The sequence below is a fragment of the Pseudonaja textilis genome, chromosome 4 (assembly GCF_049901715.1).
Source record: "Pseudonaja textilis isolate UNSWEBS1 chromosome 4, rPseTex1.2, whole genome shotgun sequence".
Lineage (NCBI taxonomy): Eukaryota > Metazoa > Chordata > Lepidosauria > Squamata > Elapidae > Pseudonaja > Pseudonaja textilis.
The window spans coordinates 68,679,691-68,706,954 of NC_141993.1; the positions used below are offsets into that span (position 1 = coordinate 68,679,691).

Here is a 27,264-nt window from a genome sequence, read left to right on the forward strand (position 1 = left end):
CCAGCCCTCAGCCAGTTTTCAGCTTCAGCTTGGACAATGAAGTCTTCCTTATGCTAGTCCACACTCTGTCTGATTTGTCTTTTAAACACAGACAGGAGGGAAGCATAGTGCTTAGTCATGCTGCTTATTCTTTTTAAATCCACAGAGTATTGAAAAGAAATTATATTAAAGGGGTCAGAACTCTGTATGCCAGCTTAGTAATAACTGAAATCGAATAGAATCTATTTTGGTGTGGAGGAATAAGTCAGCATGGAGTTTGAAAAGGAAATGGATCTGACCAGGAGCTGTAGAAAAATAAAACCACCAGTTCATTTTTACAAGAGGCATTTGCAGTGTGACTTCACTTTGAGACCTCTTTGTTTAACAATCTGACTGCCAATCCAAATTATGGACACTAAACGAGGACTTCCTGTATTATTAACAGCTTGGAAAGTCTAAGAAAGCCATCACAGCAAACATGAGCAATTGGCAAAAGCCATGTTAATATCATGTGCATCACAATTCCATTGCACTAGTAATATGAATTATGTGATATAAAGACAAGCTAAAGTATCTAATTTACATCATTTGTATGATGAAGTCATGACATAGTTATCACATATCCTCTGCAGATGCCATCTTGTTGAATTCACATTTTGTTGTTGCTTTTATTATCTAATCAAAAGCTTTAAAGTTTACTGATGTTGTTGCTATATGTAGCAGTCAAGGGGGGAGGGGGGGAGCCAGCTTCTTCCCTGAATCTCCTATCCTGCATTAAGGGATTACAGGGTCATAAAAAGAGTTTTTATAAGGAAGGTAAACAATAATTCTTATTTAAAAATAACAGCATTCAAAATCTGATTTTGCAAATACTATATATTTGCATTCGAAAGCTTTCCATTTAGAGAAGATTCTTGTAAGACTTCTAATATAACACCCTAGCACTTGTAAATTGTAAAGGGAAATTTCTTAGTAGCATGAGAAAAAAAAAATCATTATTTTATGTTTGTGTCAGATATGAGAAACTATGAGGGATACAAGTGAGAAACTAACAGAATCCATCTTTTTTACACCTTTGGCTAGAAGGGTGGGGGAACTGGGCTGTTTTATACCAGGTAGGATTATTTAACAATTGACCCAATACAGCACTTGTTTTTATAGTATTTTCAACCCACAAGTTAACCTCCAACTCAGATCATTTTATTATCACAGTTATTCTAGCAATACATAATTACATTATCTGGCAAGATTCATCTTTTAGAAAACTAAAAAATATCTACTCCTTTCTTTGTCTGCATGTGCATTAACCCCTGATAACTGCCTGGACAAGTTCCTGCAATTTTCTTGGTAAGGCATTGTTTGCCATTACCTTGTCCCTACAGCTGAGAGAGATTAGATGGCCCAAAGTCACCCATTTGGCTTTGAAAGTCAGTGCTAGAACTCCTGGTTTCTAGCCTGGTGCTTAACCAGTATACAAAACTGGCTCTTACTCTAAACTCCATAATTCTATCTCCATAATTCTAAGAAAGAGTAGTATCAAACTTTCCTGACAATTACTAATTCCTCCCCATTGATCAGATTGTCACAATAGAGGTAGCTCCGGTACTATAATACATAAGTATGTAGGAAGTTCATTTTGTGTTGCCAATGAGTTCTATATTGGAGTAGCTTCCTTTTTAAGGCATTTGGGTTGTTTTTCTTTACCCCCTTTTCTTTGAGAACTAGATCCACAAACAGGTCAACTGAATGATTTTAGGTGTTCCCATTAAATAACTTATTGAGTGGAGTTGGTTTAATATTTTATATAACTGGACCTGCTTGGACAAAATTACACTAACCAGTTGAACTTATTAATTTCCATGGTAATGATTCCTACTGATTTTTCATTCTCACACAGACTAGGAATGTAAGTTACATTTCATTCGATTCTGGTTGGTTTGGGAAGGAAATGGCTCAGCTTAGAGGTAACATAATTATTATCTTGAGCAAACATCTTATTTGCTATTATCTCTGACTTTGCTGGTCAGAGGAACTAACTGGAAGTGAATTAGACAGTGTACAGTTATTTCTTGACTTCAGATCATTTGTTCAGCAACCATCTGAAGTTACAGTTATGCTGAATTAAGGGACAACCAGTCCCAAAAGTTTATTTATTTATTAAACAAAGTTAAGCCTCACATACAGTGACCCCGATCGGTGTACAACATTAAAAGTCCACAGTTAAAAATCTATGATAATCCATGGCCCAGCCCCTACCCCATGGCAGCAACAGAATCAAAAGATCAGTTGTGAATAGGATCCCCAGACCACCTGACAGAACCATCTATTAAGGCCTTGCAGAAAAGCAACAGGGAAAAAGCTAATTTATCTCTGGGGGAAATATTATTCAAAGAGAGGGAACTCCCATAGAGAAAGCCCTTTTCCTAGGTCATACCAGATGTGCTTCCTTGATAGTTGGGACCCGCAATATGCCCTGTCTTCCATATCCGGTGGACTGGGAAGGTGTAATTGGGAAGAGGTGGTCCATCAAATTTTCCTTTACCAGCAGGACTAGGGAATATGTCAGGTGCAAATAACCAGGACAGTTTGTTACCAAAACGCAGAAGAGTTTGTTATTGCTATCTCTAATACAAACATCTAATCAGCTAATGGTCAAAGCTAAATTGGCACCAGATAAGGGTCAACGGAATTCACAGGGGATTGAACCTGGGTCTCTTGTGATAATGCATTGATTCCAAACTGATGATACATTTAACCCTACCTTCCAGATCAGCTTGCACTTGTATAGAATTCCAGAATTCCCGTGCTAACTGAAGCAGACATATATGACATGCTTTATGACCATATCACTCAACCTCAGAAAGAAATTACTATTACTATGATAATAATTGTGACCAGAATTACTATAATAATTCAAGGATTATCTGTATATCAACATCAATACTTAGAAAAAATAATATTCCAATGATTATGAATACTGAATCATTTTATAAGACTTTAGCCATGGTGAGTCAGTTTTCCTGTTGAGTCATACACACGCAGGTTAAGGACAGCTTCAGAGGGCTGATTCAGGAGAGGAATTCCCATTTGTGAACATTTTCCCCAGGGTTAACAGTTGCAAGTAGCACTGGAAGAGTTGTAACTGTAAGTTGGGCCTGTGGAGTGTCCGCAACATTGATTAGTAATTGGAAGAAAGCACAGCAAGGAAGATGCAAACACAGAGGAATGGCTGAAAGTGCTTTTCTTTTTCAGGGCTAATTGGACAATTTTCGATCTGCTGTTATTTGTTTTGCTGAGTCCAGAGGACTTGTCTCTGGAGTGGGACTCTTGCTCTGCTGTGTGTTAATATAGGGAAATGGAACACAGTAGTTCTGCTGTCATTTTCACAGCTCTCAAAGGAACAGTCTTGCCAACCAACCAGTGAACCAAGATTTTTTTATTCCTTGTAGGGCATTAGTTGCAACTTTTTTGGAAGCTGGAGCTTCTACTTTAGAAAGGCAGCCGCGTTTTTCAGAACCATTATTTTGATAATGAATCAGCTCTGTCTGTTCAACTATCACAACATCTTTCCCCACTATAAATAGGCAGCAGCTATTTGTGTGGGACTTGATCAGTCTCTCCTCTCCAACTAACAGACATCTTATTGCTAACATTTACATAGTATTCTTAAATTTGGTTTCTTTTCAGTTTCTATTCACAACCATTCTGTAAGATAGTTTATTATTCTGGACACACCGGTGAGAAATAAGTCAAAATAATTTTATTTTCATCAACACATTGAAATTCTATTCTGAGATGCAGTTATAAAGTACAATATTCATTCCTGTTCAATAATATTTCCATTTAAATTTCCTGAATGCCTCAGAAAGTGGCATCATCATAGCCAATAGTGGCTAATCGCAGGAACTAAACAGCATGAGGGCACAAATTTGGGAATCAGATATACAAGATGAATTGAGAAGTTGAGAAATATCCTAGAATTGACAAGAGTAAGTTAAAGCCTGTAACCCTTACCTGGTAACAGCTGGGCTTGAGGATGACTTCATTTAATACCTCAGTCTGCATTCTGGATGGATTCAGATTCTGGTTCTCAGAATTCCAAGATAAAATTATCTTACCCTGAGTTAAGCATTGATCCATCTAGCCTGGTATTATTAGGATTGGCTGGTGCTAATAGATATAGTGCAACAAGCAATGGGAATGTTTGAACTACAGTTGAATAAGCAGTTTTTCTCTAGTTCATATAAATGCTGAATTATAATTACAAAGGTTAGTTCACAAGAACTGAATTCCCATGATTCACTAAATCCAAGTCAAACAAATCACTTGGCACAATGTGTGCGATCAGACAATAGTTACAATTGTCTTGTCATGGAACGATAGCCTTCTATCTTTAGAATGTCCTGAGGGTACCAGTTCTAGAAGGCTGATTGATGCAATGAAATTGTGTTCTCTATTGGTAGTATGGATTTTGTGCACCTTCACACTATTTGCCTTTTAAATAACCAATGAGATAACCCTATAGATCCACAAATCAGTCCAGGTAAGGAACTTTAAAATAGTTAGGATCAGTTACCAGGTTGAAGAACATTGACATAGAGTGCATTTTAACTTTTATTTAATATTTTCTAACATTCTGGATATCCCACAGAGTGAGAGATACTTTTCCTCCCTCCTTCCCTCTCTCCCTCTCTTTTGCATTATAGTATCAAGAATGGGCTGAAGTTCTATAAAAAATTATTAAACTTAAACTGGTCTGTCAGTGCACGGATAGGAAACAATTTTAGAACTATATGAACAAACAGGGATTTAACTGAAATAAATAAAACAACTATAGTAAGCTATTTCTTCAGTTGACCAAATAAACTATCCCTGTAAAAATGCTACAAGTGTTAACAAAGACTTGACATATTCATAGTACCCCCTGACTTGATGAACCATTCATATTGGCTTGATTCATACATTGCTTTAAGTTATAAATCATAATTTACAAACTACAATGGCAGGTTCACACTAAATGCTGAAACAAGTTTTAACAAAAATGCTACTTTATTGATCGATTGTCTTATACGAACAAGTATCTAAATGTTTTCATTTTGCCAGAAGATGATTTCATTGTCCATTTCACTGAAAGTGTCTTTAGTGGATATTAAGGAAAGCCCTTTCCCAAATGAAGAATTGCATTTCCAGTATCTTTATAGGGTGTCCTAAGTCCATAAAAGTATGGGTAGCTTATAATTTTAGAAACAAATAGCAGTAATAACATATAGAAAATACACTTTGGAAATTAAGGACAAACCTAATAGTTTTAAAATAAACTATAGAGGACTTCTTAATTCACCTAGCCTATCCCAAGGCCTGGGAGAATATCCAAATTTTCAAGACCTTTCACATCATCAAGGTGGGAGCCATACAGTACACCAGAGTGCGTTGTTCCAGAGGGTCGGTTCTACAACAGAATAGGCAGGCTTCCTACTTTTCAAAAGATTAACAATGCTTAACCAAAGGGCAGAGATTACTAGAGATGGGCATCCCTTTAACTAGTAAGATCTTATGCCACCAAGGGCTCTATAGTGATCATCACTATCGTGACTTTACCTGGCAACCAACCTACTGTGATCTGCCCATTCCTGCCCATTCTGTCCCATGCTCAACAAGCAGTAGTCTTCAATACACTTCTTGTATTATATTCCAATAGTCCATTCTTGAAGCGACTAGAGAATGAAGGACCATCTGGAGACTCTCCTGATACAAGTATAGGTATAATTGGCACACCAGATTAATATGTTTAAATGCCTTCTTGGCTGCAGCTGCCTCACACTCTTCAATCAAGAGTGTCCAAGAAGATACACTAGCTTAAACGGAGAATTTGAGTCCCATACAAGATTACAGATAGACAGTCCCCAAGTTTGGAGAGCCCAAATATTCATAGTCATTGATGTAGAAGGGTCAAGTGTTGGAGCCTCAACAGAAATACAGATGTGGGGCTACAGGCCAATCTCTCACCTCCTATCAACTAGCCACAGGAAAAGCAGGAGAATAATCATACCCCATTGCCTAGCATACCAGTTCTCATAGCAGATCTCACAATTTCAAAATCCTCTTAAGTCAAGGAGAATCATCATACTGCTCCCATCCTATGTTCACCAAATGTCGTTGGCAACTGTGATCCATGCTATTTCCATTCTGTGCCCTGATGTGAAATGGGACTGGATTTCCTCTAGAATCTGGAAAGCAAAATTGGGAAAGTAGATACATATTGTCCATAATCATTGTCTCTGGCAATGATTTTTTAGAAGTAGTCATTCTATTGCCTCTTTTAAGTTCAGAGAACTTAAGAGGTCAGCTGTCAACACCACTCTCGGATCCAAATGCAAGTTACCTCCCAAGCAGCTTTAACAACCCAGAAATGACATGACCCTAAGAAAATTGTAGCCATCTCACAATCCGGCCATGTTTTTGTTACATATAAAACTAATGTTAGCCTTCCTGAGAAATCAGTTGGCCTGGCCTAACCAATGGGATTAACATTAGGCTTGCAAGTTTGATTGGGTTTTATTTCCTTCTCCTTCTTATAGTTGAATTCAGTGAATTATGCCCAAATGTTATCTGGTTGTTTTGGATTTGGAAAATATTTTACCCCATTCTCTTGGCAGGGAAGCTTAGACATCTCTGTGAAGGTCATCTTCCTGGCTTTAGAGACACAGGACCTCTCACACATAGTCAGATGCCCGTCTGTCTTCAGCAATCAATGTGAATTTTAGACTGGTAATTATCAATTGACACACAGCACTTCACTGTGCTGCCTAAAAGGCAATCTAGGGAGAATCTGCCATACCAGGCAATTTTCAAGAAGCCTTGTTTCATAAAACTCACATTGGATGTGAGATCAGTATGTCCTTTACTATTTTTCATCCTCTTCTCAATCAGGTCTGCTTTTTGGACACTGCCTAGATAAGTCCCAGCAATTTCTTTGGCAAGGTTTTTCAGATGTTTTTCCTGGTTTTTAATCCAATGGTTGTCTTTCTTCTCAATGCATATTATATGACACTTAGAACATAGGCTGGACTATTTGCTGATTATTAGAAGTATACCTGACTTTTCAATTAAAGTTATTATTTCTTACCATTCAGTATTAGTATTTAAATTGCTCTTTCTTAAGGCCTAATTAGAATCATTTTGGTGTAGTGATTAAGGTCCCAGCTAGAAACTGGAAGTCTCTGAATTCTAATCCAGATATAGGCATAAATCTAGCTGGGCCAGTTCAGTTACTTTCTCTGAATCCTAAGAAGGTGGCTAAAAACTTGTCAAGAAAACTATCCATTTTCTGAGAATTGGGTGCAATTGAACTCAGAATGGGAAAAAAGGCGTGATTGCTTTGGGCATACAGATTGAAGGAAACCTTTTGATGCCATCCTTGACTTGTTTAACTTTCATTTAGTATGATTCACAATAAAGTTGCAAGGGAATGATGTTCCCATTATATTATTTTCTTTGGTTCATTTTCAAATATTCATCATGGCCTTTTCTGCAGGTTAAATTATAGTTTTAATCTTAATAATGAAAAAACCATTAATGTTGAAAAAAAAAATATGAATGTATTTTAGAAGGAAAGTGCAGAGCAAGATTAAAAGAAATATATATACCTGTGCCCCCTCTTGTGTCGAAATTGTGAACAGCAGAGAAAATAAATGCAGCTAATGTCTTATATAGCTAATAGCACTCAGAAAATGCTGTGCCAAAATCTACACTTTAATTTCTTAGAAGGATTACTTTGTTTTTTAAAAGAAATGTCTGTTTTCTACCTTATTTTCACTATGCATAGAAATTTTTTGGAATTTCTTTTAGAGATGATTTTGGACATATCACTGAATGTGGTAAAGGGACCATTCCTAACGTTGTTATATTCTGCTATACATATTTCTCACAGCCTGAAGCTTTATCATGAGTTAATTGAAACATGGAACTGTTGGAGAGATGGCTATATATTAAAGGACACACCATCCAATGTGGCATAGTATTTAAGATGTTGGGTTAGAAATACGAAAGCCTAAGTTCAAGTCCATTCTTAGCCATGGAAACACATTTGATGACTTTGATTTAATTATTGTTTCTCTGCCCAATCTACTTCATAAGGGTTCCCATTGCCACTGAGAGACCAAAATGAAGCAAAGCTATGTAAGAACTTTGAAGAAAGATGGGAATAAATCTAGCAAACAAATAATAAATAAATAGATAAATATAAAGAGATTCAGTTTGGTCCAGTGGTTGAAGCACCAGGCTAGAAACCAGAAGACCATGATTTTTAATTCAGCCATGAAAACTAGCCAGATGATTTTGGCCCAGTCACTCTCTCTCAGCCAGTTGACCTCACAGGATTATTGTTGTTGTGAGGAAAATAGGAAGAAGAAGAAGAAATATTACATAATGTTCACTGCCTTGAGTTGTTTACAAAAAAATAAAGTTGGGATATTAGATTAATACAAGACAATGACAAAACCAAAATATTGTCCATTAAAACCATGAAGAACAGATTATTTCTTATTACATAGAAGGCTGGCAAATTTCTCAGTTATTGCCTGAAATAACCACAAAAATGCAAAAATTCAACTCATTTGAATGCTTTTTGTAGTTTGATTGAATTAGAAATATTTTGCTTTTAAATTTGAGAAGCTGTTGAGTTGCATAGATAAGGCAAACTATCAGAATGAGAATTAAGAAACTCATCCAGGTTTAAAAAGGCAAAGATACCTTCTCAAGGTAAAACAAAACTGAATGGTTGAGGATTATTTATTATTATTTATTATTTATGTTCCAGAATAATTTTCAACCTGTTGGGTTTAGTTTCTTTCCTGATGTAATTTTACTTGCATTTTCCCCCCTGCCTTTAGGTATGTCGAGAGTATCAGCGTGGCAACTGTAACAGAGGAGAAAATGATTGCCGGTTTGCTCACCCTGCTGACAGTGCAATGATTGATACCAACGACAATACTGTTACTGTCTGTATGGATTACATCAAAGGGAGATGTTCAAGGGAAAAATGCAAATATTTTCACCCTCCAGCCCATCTGCAAGCTAAGATCAAAGCTGCCCAGTACCAGGTCAATCAAGCAGCAGCTGCTCAGGCAGCAGCTACTGCAGCAGCCATGGTAAGTCCAGAAAACAAATCAAATATATCTGTCTCATTGTCAGCCGCTGAGCACTGTTAATGAATTGAACCTCCTTACTAAAGATAGGGTGGTTTGGTTATCCTATTCCACTTCAATAAGCTGACAAGCATGTGATGCCAAGTCTGCTCTTACATAGTGTCAGATTCTACTAAAAAAAATGTAGTCAGTTTGTCTATGTGTATATTGTGCATAGATGTACATGCCAGATGTACATATTACATCTTTGTGCTGATACTACATAATGAGAAGCAGTCATTTATTATGGGTCACCTGTACATTGATGATATTGATACGCATGCATATAAACCCTGACTGGCAAATTTTTACATCATCTGCTACATAAGTATTACAGAAGGAGCTGATGCATTCTTCAGTAGATCCCATGATCTGTCATTTTCTGTGCTCCATTTCCATCTGCAAAGGACTATACCATCAAAGAGATGAAAAATTTTGCATAGTTGATCATATATGGTCTTACTTATCCTTCCGTTTTCCTTGGAAGGGATTTTCCCCCTCCTAGAATTCATTATGTGCATTCATTTGCATAGAGTCACCTTGAGATGTGACGAGCAGCAAACAAATTTAATAAACAAATAAATTTGCTTAGTTAGTAGCTTAGATTACATTTAGCTAGCAGCAACTCAAAATAACTGTTTAATGATCCTGGATCTAGCAAAGTTTGAAAACTTATTTCAGAGATCCTCTTATTCTTTTCTGTCTACATAAATTTAAGGTTTTTTTATGTGTAAGTTGATTTGCAGAGACACATATCAAATACTTACACATACCACACAAAAACCTCACTCTCTTGTTCCATACAGGAAGACACAATGTTAGTGATCTAGCTCCTTGAAATTGAACACTAAGCATGCATTTGAATATATCCTGACAAACATATCTAAGCACATTTGGGCCAACATTTTCTTCTAAAATTTAACAGTCTCAGCTTCAAGGCAAATATTTTTTTTCTTCATTGGAAAAGAAAATGTTGATAGAATTATCACATGGAGTGAGAATTGCACTTACTTAGTTTTGAGGTGGCCATGGAATATGTGTGAATACCTACCTTTCCATGCAGTCATATGTTGGCAATGTACATTTTACCTGGCCTCTCACCCTTTGGTAAAATCCCAAGGACAGACATGATAGAAGTCGTTCCGTGAGGCATTTTCATACCCAAGAAACATGAGAAGCCTGGGAGACTATAGATCATTATAAAAATATTTAAAGGGAAGACAAACAGTACTTTTCCACCACCCTCACAATAGTAAAGCAAAGTCAAAAATACCAACAGAAGAATTTCTAAAGAAATTCTGAAACTTCTTGAAAGTACAATGGAAAAAGGGTGGAAATTTATACTGTATTATGTGCAATAAGTTTAATAAGCATAATTGAATGAGATAGAGTGGAGGCAAATACTTTATTGAAGTATTTAAGAACATGCATTTTTAGCAATGTGACTGTAAAATAACTCAAATAAAATCATGTGTATTGTGCTTCTCTGAATTCAGCAATTAAAAATAACTATTATTATACTATTACTATAATTATTGTAATACTATTATTGGAATTTTGATTGTGACATGGATCAGCACAATCACATCACTGGGAGAAATTAGATCAGGGGCTTCAAACTCAAGGGTATAAACTCAAGGTGCTTAAATCTGGCCCGTGGAGCTGCCCTGGAAACAGCAAAGAACCGCGGTGTCTGCCAGTGAAAACAGAGCTCAGGAGGACCGCACGCCTCCTGCCAAACCTCTACCAGCGAAGGGTTCATTTTCTCTGGCAGAGGTTTGAAGGAGGCATGCAGCCCTCCCAAGCTCAACTTTTGCTGGCAGAGGGCTGCAGGAGACCGTCGTGGCTGAACATAGAGCCTCGGTGAGTGACGATGATCTGGTCACGCTCTCTCCCATCCCCCCCCCAGGCCAAACACAACTCTGATGCAGCCCTCAATGAAATCAAGTTTGACACCCCTGAATTAGAACCAGTTGTCTAAACTGTTTTCTGGTAGGGGATAAAAAAAAAACCTCGTTTAATGGGGTCCACTTTAGATAGTTGTTAACATTAGGTGAGAGCTCCTAGTTTCTAGCTTTGAGCCAGCATTGGCTGATAGAAACACCAACCGGGTTAATATTTGGATGATACATTGCTAAGAAATCAAAGGACTATAGGCTGAAGTTGGAAAAAAATATCTGAGGAAAAGGCCTACTTCTAAATTCCTGTGAGGCAAATAATATGGAGATGTCCATGAAGTAACCAGAAGTCATGCTCAGATTGAAGAAACTGCCTCTATTTTAACATTTACCCTATATTTCTTTTTTACATAATTATATGATTTGACCATTAAATATTCCCAGGAAACATTGTGGTGCAATATTGGCAGTGCAGAAAGGGACCACTGGAGAGAGACCTTTTTCTGTGTTTATGAAGATTAGCACAAAAATACAGAAAGGAGACTCTTTCTCACTCTTTCTCCTTCTTACAACCTCCCTTTCCCCATTAGAGTACCTTGTTTGTACTAAACTACCTAGAGGTGTATCCTCCCAATAACAACTCAATAGTGCCTTTATTGTGCATGCTTAGTCTTGTTATTCGTTGTATATGGCATTCCGATGATTTGTTTTTTATTTGTTTTTTTCTCACCTACCCAAAATGCACTGCTGCCCCCATGATGCACCTCTGCTTGCTGTTTATGTTAATGCGCTTGAACCCCACTGGCCCATTGCCATCATGTGCTCGCTGCCTGCTAATTAAGACTCAGTCGGCTGTCAAATCACTGAAGCGACCCCTCGAGGCAACCTTTGACCTGGTACTATGACCTTTCACCTTTTAGCTTGGCATGTAGCTTTACTGTAGATACAAATTATTATTTTTTTAATTAAACTCTTAAGTAATTTTCCTTATTTCCTGTTATAAAGTAATGTGAACTCAAATTAAAACTGAGTGTGGCTTCCTTGTTGGGTTTGTGGGAAGGTGATGGAAATAATGTTTACTTGCCATCCTAAACCCTCCTGAAGACGGAGGATTCTGCATTCAGTTTAATCACCTTGTAGACATTTCTAAATCAAGGAAAATGGGTGTTTTTTTAAGGATTTTTTTTTAATGTGTAAAATATATATGATCTATATATTTGTATCTGTTTGGTTGGCATGGCTTAACAATATTCTTATGTAGATTTAACATTTGTAATGCAAGTGCCAGCATGATTTGGTACTTTTTTTTTTTTTTGCATGTTTAGACAGACTTTGGGGATATGAGAGTAAAGTTTAATATATTAATCTTTTTTCATTCACTTTATAAAATTTCTCTTTAACATGGCTTTTACTTATCAATCCTCATGGAGCTAGCAGTGCAGCTTTTATTTCCTCCCTGGTATTCCTGCTTCTTTACTAAAACCTGAACCTTTTTTATAGTGAAAAAGTGCTAGTTTACTGTTCCCTAGCACTTACAGTGCCATATTGAAAGGGCAGTAATAAAACTTTCTTGCAAAGCTTCGGCCTTGCTCTTTCTTTGAATTGTAAAGTCTGCTCTGCTGCTTGCTTGCTCAAGGATGTAAAAGAAAAAAAATAGATGGTGGTGCTCAATTGCTCTATTTTGTACTGACTGTTCTATTTCTTCTCTCTTTCTTTCTCTCCATACTCCACCTTCTTCCTTTCTCTTCCCTATTCTTTCTTTCTTTCTTTCTTTCTTTCTTTCTTTCTTTCTTTCTTTCTTTCTTTCTTTCTTTCTCTTTCTTTTTTCCTATTCCCTTCTTTGTCTTTCTTAACTTCCATCCTTCCTCCTCCTTATTTCTTCTTCTCCCTATTCCCCTTCCTTCCTTCCTTTCTCTATTCCTTTTTCCTCTTTTTCTCTTTCCCTATTCCTCTTTTTCTTTCTTTCTTTTTTATTTATTTCTCTTTCCCTATTCCTCTTTCTTTCCTTCTTTCTTCCCCTTCCCCTATTCCTCTTTCTTTTTCTTTCTTTCTCTTTCTCCCTATTCCTCTGTATCTTTCTTTCTCTTTCTCCCTATTCCTATTTCTTTCTTTTTCTTCCTTCCTTTTTCTTTTTCCTTCCTTCCTTCTTTCTTTCTCCTTCCTTCCTTCTCTTTCTTCTTAACTGGGCTATCTTATCCTCACCTATCAATAGGGGATTCCTCAAGCTGTACTCCCCCCATTACCAAAGAGGCCTGCGCTTGAAAAAACCAATGGTGCCACTGCAGTCTTTAATGCTGGTATTTTCCAATACCAGCAAGCTCTTGCAAACATGCAGTTGCAACAGCATACAGCCTTCCTCCCACCAGGTACGTGGCATTTTCCATATCCTTTGAAAAAAACAACAACAACCCCAATGAGGTCACTAGAATAATTTCCCATGGGTTGGCTAGGTTCGAGGTCTAAGGCTTTTCATTCTTAAGTATGATAAAAAGAAAGCATGGGATGGGTAACATACACAGATGCCCAAAGACACAATCTTGCTGCTAAACTGCAAATTCTGCATATGTTTTCTTGGAAGCAAGGTGTTGGGTGCTTTTCAGCATAATCTGAAAATCTGCATCTCTGAAGTGTGCAATCATGTTTCAAAACAGCATTTGAAATCTTTTTCTCTCTTCTCTAATCCTTCATTTTACACCTCTTAAGTTGTTTTATACATATATATTTAACTGATGTAAGACCCCTTTGCTCAAGTGAGTTTAACATTCATAGTGCAGTTAGAATAATATTTTCCATATGCTGAATACTTAGCCGTGAAATATCGTTATTATTTTTTACTGATTATGATTCAAACTTTTATCTTCAACTAAAATGCAAGATAAGGTTTGGAATAATAAATTAGCTTTACATCTTTTGAAATCAGGGTGAACATTGTAGTGATGGCCTGTCATTTTTCACTGATTAATCAACAAAGGGGTCCTACACAAATATCTTTTTCATTCCTGCAAGTTAAAGCACAACAGATTTTCATTGCTACCTTATGTTCATTTGCTAAACATTCTATGCAAAAATGTGTGTTGGTTTCAGACTTGAAAAAGGAGGATGACTGAAATTTACAGCTAAAATACATATTAGTTTTTTAGTTTGAACATGATGGTCAGTTAAAATGAACTTTATATTCCTGCATGGGTACCATAATTAGATGTATGGATTATGAATAGTAACAATAATAACAAAAGTAGCAATAACAAAAAACAGTGACATCGCTGTCCGAAGAATTAAATGAATTAGTGCAGATTATTTGAATTTTAAAAAATGTTATTTATTTTAATTAATTAATTTTAATTAATTTAATTTCCAGTTTGAATATCATGACTCAATTCAGTCTAGCAACATGGATGCTTAAATGTTAGATAACTAGGTAAGGTTATATCAGTTGACAATGTTTAAATAGTCATCATAGCCATTCTTTTTAATATCTATATCACTAAATTTCTTATGTATATAAGAATCCTAAATGAAGGGGAGGGAATCTACAAAAAAAAAATGTAGCATTTTATCTAACTTATTTTATTTTCAGGAAATATTTTTTTTAAAATATGACTGCTTCTAGGTGTGTTAGGAGTACAACATGAGCAATTCAGAGCCACTATTCTGAAAATTTTGGGAATTAAATCCTAGTATTCCTGGGAACAATATTCCGTTCTGGGGGGGGGGCAGGGGGGGGAATTGAGCTAATGCTTTGATCAGATATTTCCTTGTAATCACAGGTATCATCTAACTATACTATAATAGTTAATTTCCAAGTGCTTCCAAGCAGCTTCAAGCTATGTACTTAGTTATTGATTGATGAATTTCTGGATTGCCTAACTCCAAAATGATTCTGGGTAGCTTCACAAGTAAGAACCAATGTCAAAAGACAACATAACTACCTCATTGATCACAAATCAAAAGACCCTGTCCAAAGCACTCTGACCCAAAGCCTAGAGGAATAAAAACAACAAATTTTTAAAGTTCATGAAGCAGGGAGGGTGACAGCCATATGAATCTCCATGGGGATGCTGTTCTGAATAATAGATGCTCTGACAGATGAAACCCTCTTCTTGAGTCCCGTGAGATGCCATCACTTAGCTGATGGGACTCAAAGCAAAGCAGAACACACAGGATGGGCCAAAACTATAGGAGCCAAGCAATCCTGCATATCTGGCCCTAGAGCATTAAAGGTAATAAGCACTGTAATTCGCTCTCAGAAGCCAGCTGGAAATCACTGCAGTTCAGATAAGCAAGGATGATACATAGGAATAGCAAACTGCTTCATTGTGGATCAAATATAGCTTCTGAGTGATCTTCAAGAGCAACATCTGGAGAGTGTTGCCAGTAGAGGTGATCTGTGAGATAACCAAACTATGAATGACTGTAAGGAAAATTGAGCCTTAGTAGATAGACCAGAGTGGAAACACAACCAGATGAGCTTATTCTACTCTATTATAAAGCTACATCAACACAACTTTGCAAGTCTAAAAGTACAAGTCTCATTTATAGCCTGAGAAACTAGGACGGGTCTCTTCAGAGCCTCTTGCCCTACCCACTATCCAACTTGTGTCTTTTACCTGACTGTTCCCTTGTGAGCATTTCTTGACCCAGTCTCCCAAGGTCTTTCATACATAGCATTACAAAAGAAGACCACTTAAGCTTGGCATAAGATACCAAGATACTTAAGATACACAACTCTTACCATTGAACACGTTGCATGCAATGACTTGCCTGGCCATAGCTGCTCAGCAGGTCCTGGGAGTTTAGGAAATTTCTAGATAGTGTTCCAGCCTCAAGTGGATCACTACAATCCTATTCAGGATCAAAGGTGAAAAGTTCCCCTCTTCCTGCATAATCTCTTATCTTTCCCACATAAACCTCTTCCCGCATAATTGCTTAATCTTTCTAGCATTAAATCTGAGCCTACTCCTTTTCATCCAGACCCCAACAACTCTGAGGCACTGTAACAAGACCTTGATAGCTGTTAGTTGTTTAGGAAACAAGATACACAACTCTTACCATTAACATATTGATGATATGTGCCCCTGAACTGTCTTATGTAGATATTACACAGGAGAGGTGAAAACACTAAGCCCTGAGGCACCCTACAAATCAGAGCCTGATATTCATTCATATAATGCTAAGTTATGGATTAGTGCTATGTATTAACCACCCTTCAAACACAGCAACAGCAATATATCTAGATTTACCATGCCTTTGTCTGAAGCTTAAAACATCTGTCACTTAGAAAGCAAAGCTTAATGTGGCACTAGCACAGTATTGCTTCTTTCAGCATTGCCATTAGTCGTGAATTAGCACATAAAAAGTACCTGTAAATCAAACTTAATATAAAACAATATAGGAGTAAACGTCAACATTGGACAACTGAAACCTCACCTTAGGTTATTAAAGCCTACTTTTAACTTGGTAGTTCATTTTAATCAAAATACCAACACACAGTTCAGTCTGCTTTCTCCTTGCCCTGCTCATGTAAGTCTAGTTCTAATTACCACCACCTTGCTGTTTGATTTGATTGTGCTATTGGTTACATGCCACTGTTTTCCCATAATAACCAATTTTTCCTTCTTTGTTCAAATGAGATTTTCCTAATTACACGTGTGATGGGTTGTTTTAATTCTTTTCCCTTTGCAAATCCACCTTCCTGTTGCAATGCATGATGGGCAGGCTCAATATTGTGCATGACACCCGCTACAAGTGTTGGTAGGTGCCAGCTTTGTTTCTTGATTATCTTAAACCTGTTTAGCAGCTCACAGACTTTCAAAATCCACTGCTAGGTTTTAACTTAGAATTACTGTGCAAAATCATTTTTCTTCCCTTGCACTAACACTTGTCAATTAAATGCATTTGCTTTATTTAATTGACACAATTTACCTAAAAGCCATTTACTTCCTACCATTATCAAGTTGTTCTATGCCACATTTTTCCCCATCCCTTTTTATCAGCTCTGGTGGATTTTGACTGGACTTTGAGTTCCAGTGTTTTAGAAAATTATTTTGTGTTTAAAACAGAAAAGGCCAGTTACACATTTTATGCAAGAAATGCAGAATTAAGAGTTTTATTTCAGCATATCCTAATAATATCAGAAGTTAAAATGGGAGGGTTTGGGAATATGGTTATCCTAAGATTTTCAAACTATTAATGAGTGCTCTTTGTAGTTTCTTGGGTCTAAAATGAAATAGTTAAACTTTATTGTATTGACTTTGGTAATTCAGTGGTAATAAGCATTTTTCCCTTCCCTTTTCTCCTTTCCTTTTGTCTTTTACCTTTGTCCCCACCCTGCTCTCTGGAATGTTGCCCCGCTTTGCGCTGTGGTTGCATGTCCTTTTCGCTGGTGGCGGTATCTCGCCCCATGGCTATTCTGCTGATATAAATACCATACTTGACCATTTTACCACCTCTTGCCATGGTTTCCCATACTGCTACACTCTTCTGTATGTTTGCTTATATGGTTTTCCTTCCAAAAGTTCCCATGGTGCACGGCGCTACGCCCGCCACTGTGTCTGCAGCAACAACATCTGCCACAAGCGTCCCCTTCGCTGCAACTGCCACAGCCAACCAGGTTTGCTAATTTACAGCTTTGTTTCTTAAACATAACTCAGAATCGGTGCTTTTAAGGAGCATGGGGATTTCTTTTATTATTTTTGGTTTTTTGTTTTGTTTGTTTGTTTGTAGTTTTTGTTTCATTTTGGTTTTTTTTTTTGTGTTGGTTGGTTTATACTTCTTGTTGGCCTACACGTTCTCTCTAGATCTGCAGCATAGCTCAATTGGGCATCTGTCCCTACTCTCCATAATAAGACTTTCCTGAATTGATCAATATGTGACAAATATGCCTTTGTCCTCCACTTCCATGTTCACTGTTACAAGAACAGATGTATAGAAAGAAAATATGAGGATATAAATTCACAATTACTTTTTTCGTATGTAGAATGGTAAACTTTTTGCAAACCAAGGCAATGTCTAATCTAGGAATGGAAAACTATGGAAGGACATTCCAAGAGTAGGCAGACCCAGAACAAAGAAATTGGCAGAGCCAAGAAGAAAAACTAGAAAAAAATTATTTTAATAGATATTTAATTTAAATTAAATACCTACACACACACACACACACTTATGCACGTGCATACACAGTCATACATATATGCATATATACATTATGTACATACACTTTATTTTATACTAAAATTATATTTCAGTGGCAAGTTTTAGAGGAATTTTGGATTCTGTTCTGAAGCCATCAGTAAAACAAGCTTGATATAGCACAAAGCACTACAGGATGTTCTAAGTTCATTTATGCTATATATTTAAGCTACAAATTCTCTCTCTTTAAAGTAGACCAGTATTATTTTCAGTAAAATGATGGCCAAAGCAGAAAGGCCCTGGCTTGGCTGAGGTCTTCAGAGAAACACATGACAAGAAAGTAAATAAATATTAAGAACACTCTTCCCACATGTTGTTTTCGAGATTGCATAAATGCTAGGTGTTGATGATAGAGTTGTTGAACTAAACTTGAAAGCTTTGGAAATCTGGAAATTAAATTTTAGAAATCTGAATGTTGCTATTATTCACTTAATAGGCGAGGCCTCAAATTTATAACTCTTTCATTTTAAGCTTCCAGAGCATTAAAGTTAATATAGAAAATCTTTGAACTTGAGGAACTAAAATATTCTACTTTATTAAAAAAAACACATACAGGAAATCAATATCTGAATGAGTAGGAATCTCTAATCATCCTACTCTTGACATAATGCCCAGCATCCCCAATCATGATCATGCTGGCTAGAGCTGCTAGCAGTTGTATTTCAGTAGTATTTTCAGAATTCTGCTGGAAAATAGGAACGACAATCCACAAGCAAGGAACAGTAATCCCAACTTGACCAAATGGCCTATTATGTCCTTATTACATATTTTTGCACAGGACAGCTTACAACTGATCCTATAAGGTAAATTTGTTGTCCCAACCTGGCACCATAAGATGTTCTGGGACATCCATACTGAGGAGGAATTTGGGGGACTGATTAATTGGATATAAATAGTCCTTGACTTACAGCCACAACTAGAACTGGAATTTTCATCATAAGTTATTGTGGTCATAAGTCCAATTGAACCCTATTTTACAACATTTTTATAGCAGTTATTAAGTGAATTCAGCTTCCCCAATGAGTGTGTTTTGCTGGAACTCAGCATAAAAGGTCGCAAATAGTGATCATGTGACCTGAAGACACAGCCGGTTTTCAATGCAAGCCACTTGCCAAACACCCAAATTGTGAACCAATGACCATAGGGAGTGGTGTAATAGTCATAGGGGGGAGTACAGGTTGTAAGTCACTTTTTCTGAGGCCGTTGAACCATTGTTAAAAGAATCAAAGTTATATCTTGATGGCTAAATGGCTGACGGAGAGCAACCATCAGATTGTCATGTTTTGATATATAAAGGCCACTGTAGATACATCTACTTTCCATTTTTGGTAAGTCAAGATAACCATTTTCCATTTTGGGTAGGTCAAAATAACCACATTTCCACATTAATTGTGGTTTTACATAATGCCAGTAACAAAGAGGTCAAGGTAAAAGCCCATTTCAGATATGTGATATCTTTGAATAGTAAGAGGTAAAAACACCTGTGCTATCTTCCTTATACTTTAACAATTTGATGTTTAATTTACAACAAAGAAAAGAGTGACCAACATAGTATACCAAGGAGTCCTGGATGTATTCATTAGACATTAATAATGAAAAGTTTAGTCATCAGACATGTTATTATTCATAGAGGAACAAAAGACGGATGGAGTAAAATTCCTCTTTCCCTTTCCCTATCTCTTGGTACAGATGATTCTGAACATTTTTTCTATATTTTTAGAAAGGCTTCTCCCACATAGGTTCTGGAGGTTTTGTTTTTGTTGTACAATTTGATCATTTCATGCATATTTCTCTGGATCCTCATAATGCACTCCAGTCAAGTTTTGTAACCTAATCTTTGTATATACATATATAAGCAATATATGTATATAATACATGAGCAATGCTGACATGATGCAATGCCACAAAATGCAATGTTCATGCATGCATAAGTACTTGAGACCTGGGCCCCTTACTCTTTACTGACTGGTGCTGAAGCTCCTTGGTCTGTTTTGACAGCACTACTCTTGAAGCTTCTAGACAGCTGGATGCAACATCTCTTTCTCCTGCAGTAGCAAACCAATGGTATGAGAAGCTTCATTACACTTGGGGCACATTTATGTGCAAAAAGAGAATTTGGAAATGTATAGATTAGTCTTTCCCAATCTGGGACCTTTCAGATTTTTGGAGATTCCAATTCTTCTACTTGTTGGGGATTTGGGGAATTACATGCAGTATATCTGGACGATATTGGAGCCAAATTGGAGAAGGCTACTATTGAATATAGTTAAAGTATATTAGGGATTGTGTAGAAAAATAAATTGGGCCGACTTAGAAGAGTTTGTTTACTTTTGGAACTTTTGTGCTCTAGTAATAGAAGCCAACAGTAAAAGTAAGTAAACTATGTAGTAGAAGCTGATCTGATCCTCTCTTTTTATGAATGTACTGTTTTTTATCCTATCTGAACTTGTTTGACGTTTAACTTTTTCATGCAAATGCTTGTGAACTATTATTCCCCTCTTAAGAAACTGAGGGATTACATGTATTTCTATATTCAGGGGTTAGAGTGAATATTATAGTACTTCTTATCAGGCTGTGCCCAAAAGTAGTTGAGACAATTTTAGAATTAGTTTAAACCACCAATTATTAGATTAATAAAATAAAAATGGTTAGTAATTATAGAGCAATCAAGAAAAATCTTCCTGTAATTGATGAGTACCATCAATTATGTCAATCTCCATAACGGAAGTTCTAAATTTCATCCAATTCTACTGCCAACAAACGTTTTTAACAACAAAAATAGCTTTATTTGATAGTTGTATATAATTGAGAGCTGACTAAATGGATCTGTTCTGAAAGTACTTTGTGCAGGAGGCAACCACTTTGCCTTGCTTAATTTCCTTTGATTGATCTAGAGGGGAATCCATTATAAGCAGTAGATATTCTTCATCCAATTTCAATGGAGTGTGAGGATTATATTGCAAATCTTTTCATTGTAAAACAGCATGAACAAACATTTCAAATCCATAGACAGCAAAAAGAAGGATCTAAGTGGATAACTTGTGCAACAACAGAAAATGTTCTTATGGATAGCCAAAGTGTTTAGATTTTCTAACCAATCCCTAAAGAAAATGTGTAAAAAGTTCAAGGTCCCAGTGCTGCACTCTGCTGAGCCCTTCACTTGAATTTCAGTTCTTTTTAAACAGTCAATGACATCAGTTACTGTTGTTGTTATAATAATAATAATCTCAATTTTGCATTCCAAGAGTTTGCTTCTCTAGCCAATTATTAAAATCAGAAAACTGAAACAACCCTAGTTCATACAGTCTCTGTGTAGGCCAACAAAAAGGGTGCTTGAAATGACTGAACTGCATGAATGTTTAACTGTAAATGTATCTTCCTTTTAAACAGCCAATAATGGTTGATATCTTACTTAACTGAACGTTCTCATTTAAATTGCTACCTAGGTCTCTGTTAACATATATTACATAATACAGAACTCTGCAGTTTTTCATTTGAGGTACTATTATATCAATTAAAGTTTATATTTTTAATAGATTCCCATAATATCTGCCGAACATCTGACTAGCCACAAGTATGTTACACAGATGTAGACACTTAATCATCAAACAGTAAGTATCTTAAGTGCATATTATTGTATTTTGATACTTCTGAGTAGATTTGCATTCCATTGTACATGATTGTTGGTGATTATGTGTGTACCTTTCTGTTTCTGTAATTGTATGCCTGTTGTATTAAATGTTTTTAAATTTTATATTTTATATTTTCTATATAAAAGAAGACTCCGGTTGAGCTCAGTGATACAAAAGCACTTGAAACTAGTTAATGTTAACAATTGACATCTCAGGAAGTATAGGATGTTAAACTGCTGTTCCCTGATATTGTTTTATACACTTACTCAAACATCAATACATATGCATTCAAGTGGTAAAACAAATATATCTACATATGAGTTTAGCCCTCATTTTATGAACAGTTTTATACAAAATAAAGGAAATATATCCCTGATTGTTCCATGCAATCTGAAGGAGCACACTATGGAATTTGCTGATAGAAGAATTTAAAAAGGGCATTAGACAAATCTAGTGAGAATCTTGCTATTTATTCATGCTGGTTACAAAAATCAGGTGATCCTTAATAATTTTTGCTAGATAGCAACAGAAAATAAATATTTTATTCATGTCCTGCTTATAATGAAGGAAGGAAAAAAAAGCCATGATCAGGCGTGATTTTTTTAATGTTGTTAAGAACATCTATCATGTGATGCCTATTTTTTTAATTTTATTGTTAATTGGCCCAATATCCAGAGTACCTCAATAAGCATTCTGAAAGTTTTTTTTTTTAAACACTCAATGTAAAATGTTAATGACCCATGGTTGGTCATCATGTATATAGTCAGCCATTGGGCCACCTATCCCCATTACCTTTTTATAGCAAAATATGGAGGAATGGAACTCAACAATGTTTTGTAATGAGAACATTACACAGATGCTGCTGCAGTTAGTCACAAGTAATGCAAAGTTCTTATCTTCACTGCTAATTTAATTTTAGCTGGGGGAAATAATCATAAACTCCTTCCTATTCAGAAGGATATTTTAAATTGATTTGATTACGTGCCTTGACTTTTAGCAACTACATAAAAAGACTTATCTAGAATGATCTGTCCTCTCCTGGCCCTTCAGGTCTTTCAGCATTCCCTCCCTGTATTTAATTGAGTCTATCCATCTTGATGGCCTCCTTCTCTTTCTTCCATCTTTTCCAATACTCTCCAAGGAATGTGGTCTTCACAAAAGGGCTTTTAAATATATGTTTATTTTAATAATTGGCTTTTGACAATATTTCTGTTTGATTGAATTGTTAATATTTTAATAAAGTACTTTTTTAAGATTTTTTTTTAAAAAAACAGTCTGCTTGTTTTTCTAGATCATATGACAGAGAAGAGGACAGCGTGGTTGAGTGAAGAATCAGGACAGGTCATTAGCCATAATGTATATACCGTAAAATAACAGCACCCAAATTTCCTCAGCAGTAAGACATCCACATATTGCATGTTAACAAAATGAAATGACAACTTGGAAATTCACTGCACACTGTTGCCTATATACTTTGTACATTGAATAGATATTTGTGCTGGGGTGATCATATTGTCTAAAACAGCCTTCCCTAACTTGGTGCCCTCCAGTTGTGTTGATCTATAAATGTGGATTGCATCCTGGAACTTGTAGACCCAAGAAAGTTAAAGGGCATCAGGTTGGAGAATGTTAGTCTAAAGACTACAGCATTGTCCATCTTTTCTAGCACACAAGTATGCAATGCATACCCAGCTGACGTATGCATTGGTAGACTCTTTTCCTACATAATCATGTACGTCATTTTGAAAAGACAGACTGTGATGTAGCCATAGATCTATAATGTATTGGTACGTCTGTAGACCAAGATATAATTTTTAAAGTAAGTTTATTATCTCAAGGTTTACAAATAACAAAAGGTGCACCTTGTATTTAAAATTGCCATTATAGAAGAGACCGTGCATGCACAGTATAATTTTTTCCTTTTTTGTTTTAAGAGTAATATTTTTAAATGTAATAGATTGTAAGAAGTGGTAAAAGAGGTATCTGACAGAGATGAATGTGCCAAGTAAAACTACAACTGTGTATATTTTTAAAGCACATCAATGGCTTTAAGTACCATGTTGTTAAAGATTTTCATGAAGTGCCATAGACTGTAATCAAAGTAGAGTATTATTTCTTCAGTGTTACTTTAAGAACCACATTTTTGCTTGTTTTGCTAGTAGGTAATCAGTCAAAGGGCACCCTTCCGTTTCAAACCAAAGCTGTCTCAGAAATGGCCACCTCAGTTAATAATAGACAGCACATTTTTATTGTTTTTCTTATTTTTTTTAAAGCAAAAACCAGAGTAGATATATGGGTCATTCCTACACATACTGGATATATAAAGCTATAAATTATTATAAACCATTGTAATGGTAATAGTTTTACAAAGTATACTATATAACAAACAATATTTTAAAAAGGGAAGAGCCATTTCTGAGACAATATTAGAAAAAGTCTAAATAATTTTATTTTGCTTCAATTTTCTAACCTCTGTCAAAAGTCCAAGAGACTCTAAATGTGTTGAAGAAGATGGGTTTTCCTTTTCTGATCCAATGCATCACTTCAAAGTCACACACTTAAAAAAATAGTGACTCTAATCATGAGAAAAGCACTGACATCAGATGCCTGATTAAAAAGAAAACCAAAATAATCAACAATCAATGAAAATGTTAATTAGAGTAGGCGCTGGGTGGGTTAAATATTGGGTGAGTTTTATATGTGATTTCTTCTGTTGAGATTTAACTGCTTTATAGCCTTAGAAAGCCTTTACAAAATGAAACAAAAAATAGATGTGCATTCAAGTTTTTAAGATGGATTCATCCAAAGGAAATCCTTTGTGTGGTTTGGATGTTGCAGTTAGTAAAGGATATATTTTGCTCTGTTCAGCAAAGCTCGAGGTGGGGGCCAGGTCTCTGGTAGCGTCGCGTTAGAATGGGAGAGGTGAGGGTTCGGTTCTAGAATTCTCCATACTTCCAAGTTTACTTGCAAGTTTTTATGCTTGAGAGATGCTTTCTAGTTAAAAAAAAAAAGAATGATGTGTTGATTTTACTGATTGTACTGTACATCTATTAAAGCCTTAGATTATTACATTACGGGTTAAAACCCATACCAATGTAATTTCAATCGTGTTAAGAAAGTATAGGTGACTTCACATGTTATTGTAGTTTACTTACATTTAGAGAATATGACTTATTTTTCCTTGTTAAAATGTAGTTTTTATTTCGTACATTTATTAGATCATTTTCATTTTCTATTACCAGATGAATGCCATTTAAGTTTATAGAATTTTGTTTTATTAGATTTTACTGATGAATTTTTTTCAAAATATGAAAAAGAATTAAAAATATTTTTTCTTCATAGCATATGCAGTTTTGAATTTACATGTAGTGTCATGAATATTCGTATTCTTGTTAACTAAATGATTTATATTTTACTGATTTAATATTACAATGTAAGAATATCAGTCATTGTTAGTTCTTGTCTAGTTTTCATTAAAAGAACAAAGATCTTTTATATGGATATCTTATATAATCATTGTTAAGTAAGAAGTTAAGTTGTTGCTAATGAAATGATCCTGGCAGACAACTGAGTAATATTTTGATGATTTATTTTGTTTGTAATTAATTATAAAAGAAAAAAATCTAGTTCTTAGATATTAGAATAAAATTTATTTTCTACTGTATCCATTTCAAATGTTAAAATATTGTTTAAATATTTTTTGAAATCCCTGAATATCAGGCCTTCTTATAAATAAGCTGCATAATCAGTAGATCAAGGGACTTTTTTGTTGATAATCCAAATACTCAAAAAGTTTACGTATAACAAGAATTATAATAAGTGTGAGTGCTTGTGCATACTCTTGAGGGATGATTATGCTGCAATTTAGCATGTGGGAAAGTATAGAGAGAAGGTTGACCTTTTGCACTTCTGTATATAGTCAAATAAAAAAAAATAAAGAGAGAAACCTGTATAATAGTAAGATCTTATTTTGAATAAAAATGTCTATAAATACAAGGAGTTTTGTTAAGGCTTATAAAAATGACAGGCTGAACAAAATTGCTTGCAAAAAAGTGGCACAGAATTAGCACTCCATACCCCTTTGAAAAAGTGGCTTTGCTTTATGTGAACAGCTTCTAGTTTGCCAGGATTCTTTCAGCTGGAAAGATTGGCCATCCTTCTCATGACTAACAAAAGCTGCACTGGTCTAAATCTGCCTGAAGATAATTTCTGATGAGACAAGAAAAATAAAAATTATTTTTTTAAAAATGAAATTTCAGAAAAAACAGGTACTTCCAACCATTAAAGGTAAATCATGGATCTAATATGTCTTACATTACTCAAAACAACTACTGCATGTTTCAAGTATCAAGGAGAGAGAGAAAGAAAAAGAAAATATAAATAGATATAAAATATATATTCTATTCAAACCAGTTTCTGAAAAATTTCAGTAGTTTTATTATTCACACACTAGCGCAAAGACACACATACACAGAGAAAGTGATATTGACTTTCACATGCACACTAAAGAAGTTTAAAAATGTTGACAGGCAAACCAAAACAAAACCATCATAGCTGTAGTTGTTATGTAATTATTTTTATTGCTGTAGTGATCCGGTTCTTTTAGCAGGTGAAAAAAAATACCCTTTCAAATTTACCATTTTTAACCTAAAGCACTTGACAAACCATGTACAACATGAAGCCAAAGTGGGGGGAGGGAACCAGTGATTGGATCTATTCTGTCTCATAATTCATATTGATGAATTAGTACATGTTGCACTTCCTTGCAACCCTATAACTTTCATCTGCTGAAAGGACAGGTGTGCTTGGTTTTTACTATTATGTAATCACAGACTTAAATTTGCTTGGTAGTTGCTCCTACTTATGTACTCTGTCCTGGGCTGCAATTTGTTTTTATGCTTATTTTATTATTACTGCTATAGCTGTATGAAAAAAAAATAAAGTTAAATTGCCCTAATAAAATTTCTTTTGATTATCTTTTTTTCTGTTTCCAAGTTTGGGAGAAGAGAGTTTCTCTTCTCATTTGTGGTTGGGACAAGGGAGGGCACCATCTCTAGTGATACAGCTCACTGTGTGAAGACTGACATTAGTTTATAGGATATGCTTCTACAAATATGATGCTAACACTCACATACTGAAGAACCACACGTCTCTCAATTACTCACTAGTAAGTTGTTTCCCTCTGAATAGGACGGGGAAGTTCACTAGGAAGTTCATTATTATTCATGATCCGTGTTGCATTACCAATGTGTGAACTCAAGTCTATGAAGTGACCTTGAGAGCTACAGAGGTGATCATCAGCGTTCATGAAATAGTTTCCGTAAAATTATGATCTCTTAGTTCTAATGAACTTTAAGCTTAGATGATAAAGTGAATTATTTA

General features: G+C 35.6%; 1 protein-coding gene across 5 annotated transcripts; it reads left to right on the plus strand.

The window, feature by feature from the left end:
* The first annotated feature begins 8,863 nt into the window (after positions 1 to 8,863).
* MBNL1 (muscleblind like splicing regulator 1) lies at positions 8,864 to 26,844 on the plus strand. Of its 5 annotated transcripts, XM_087933323.1 has the most exons (7): positions 8,864 to 9,128; positions 11,905 to 11,958; positions 13,275 to 13,428; positions 16,778 to 16,813; positions 17,578 to 17,672; positions 21,787 to 21,861; positions 23,174 to 26,844. In XM_087933323.1, exons 1-6 carry the CDS (start codon positions 8,949 to 8,951, stop codon positions 21,841 to 21,843), a joined length of 576 nt encoding a protein of 191 aa, XP_087789449.1. In that variant the 5' UTR covers positions 8,864 to 8,948; the 3' UTR covers positions 21,844 to 21,861; positions 23,174 to 26,844. The 5 variants fall into 5 exon arrangements, with proteins under 5 accessions (XP_087789449.1, XP_087789450.1, XP_087789451.1 ...); XM_087933324.1 differs by lacking the exon at positions 16,778 to 16,813; XM_087933325.1 differs by lacking the exon at positions 11,905 to 11,958.
* Positions 26,845 to 27,264: the final 420 nt, after the last annotated feature.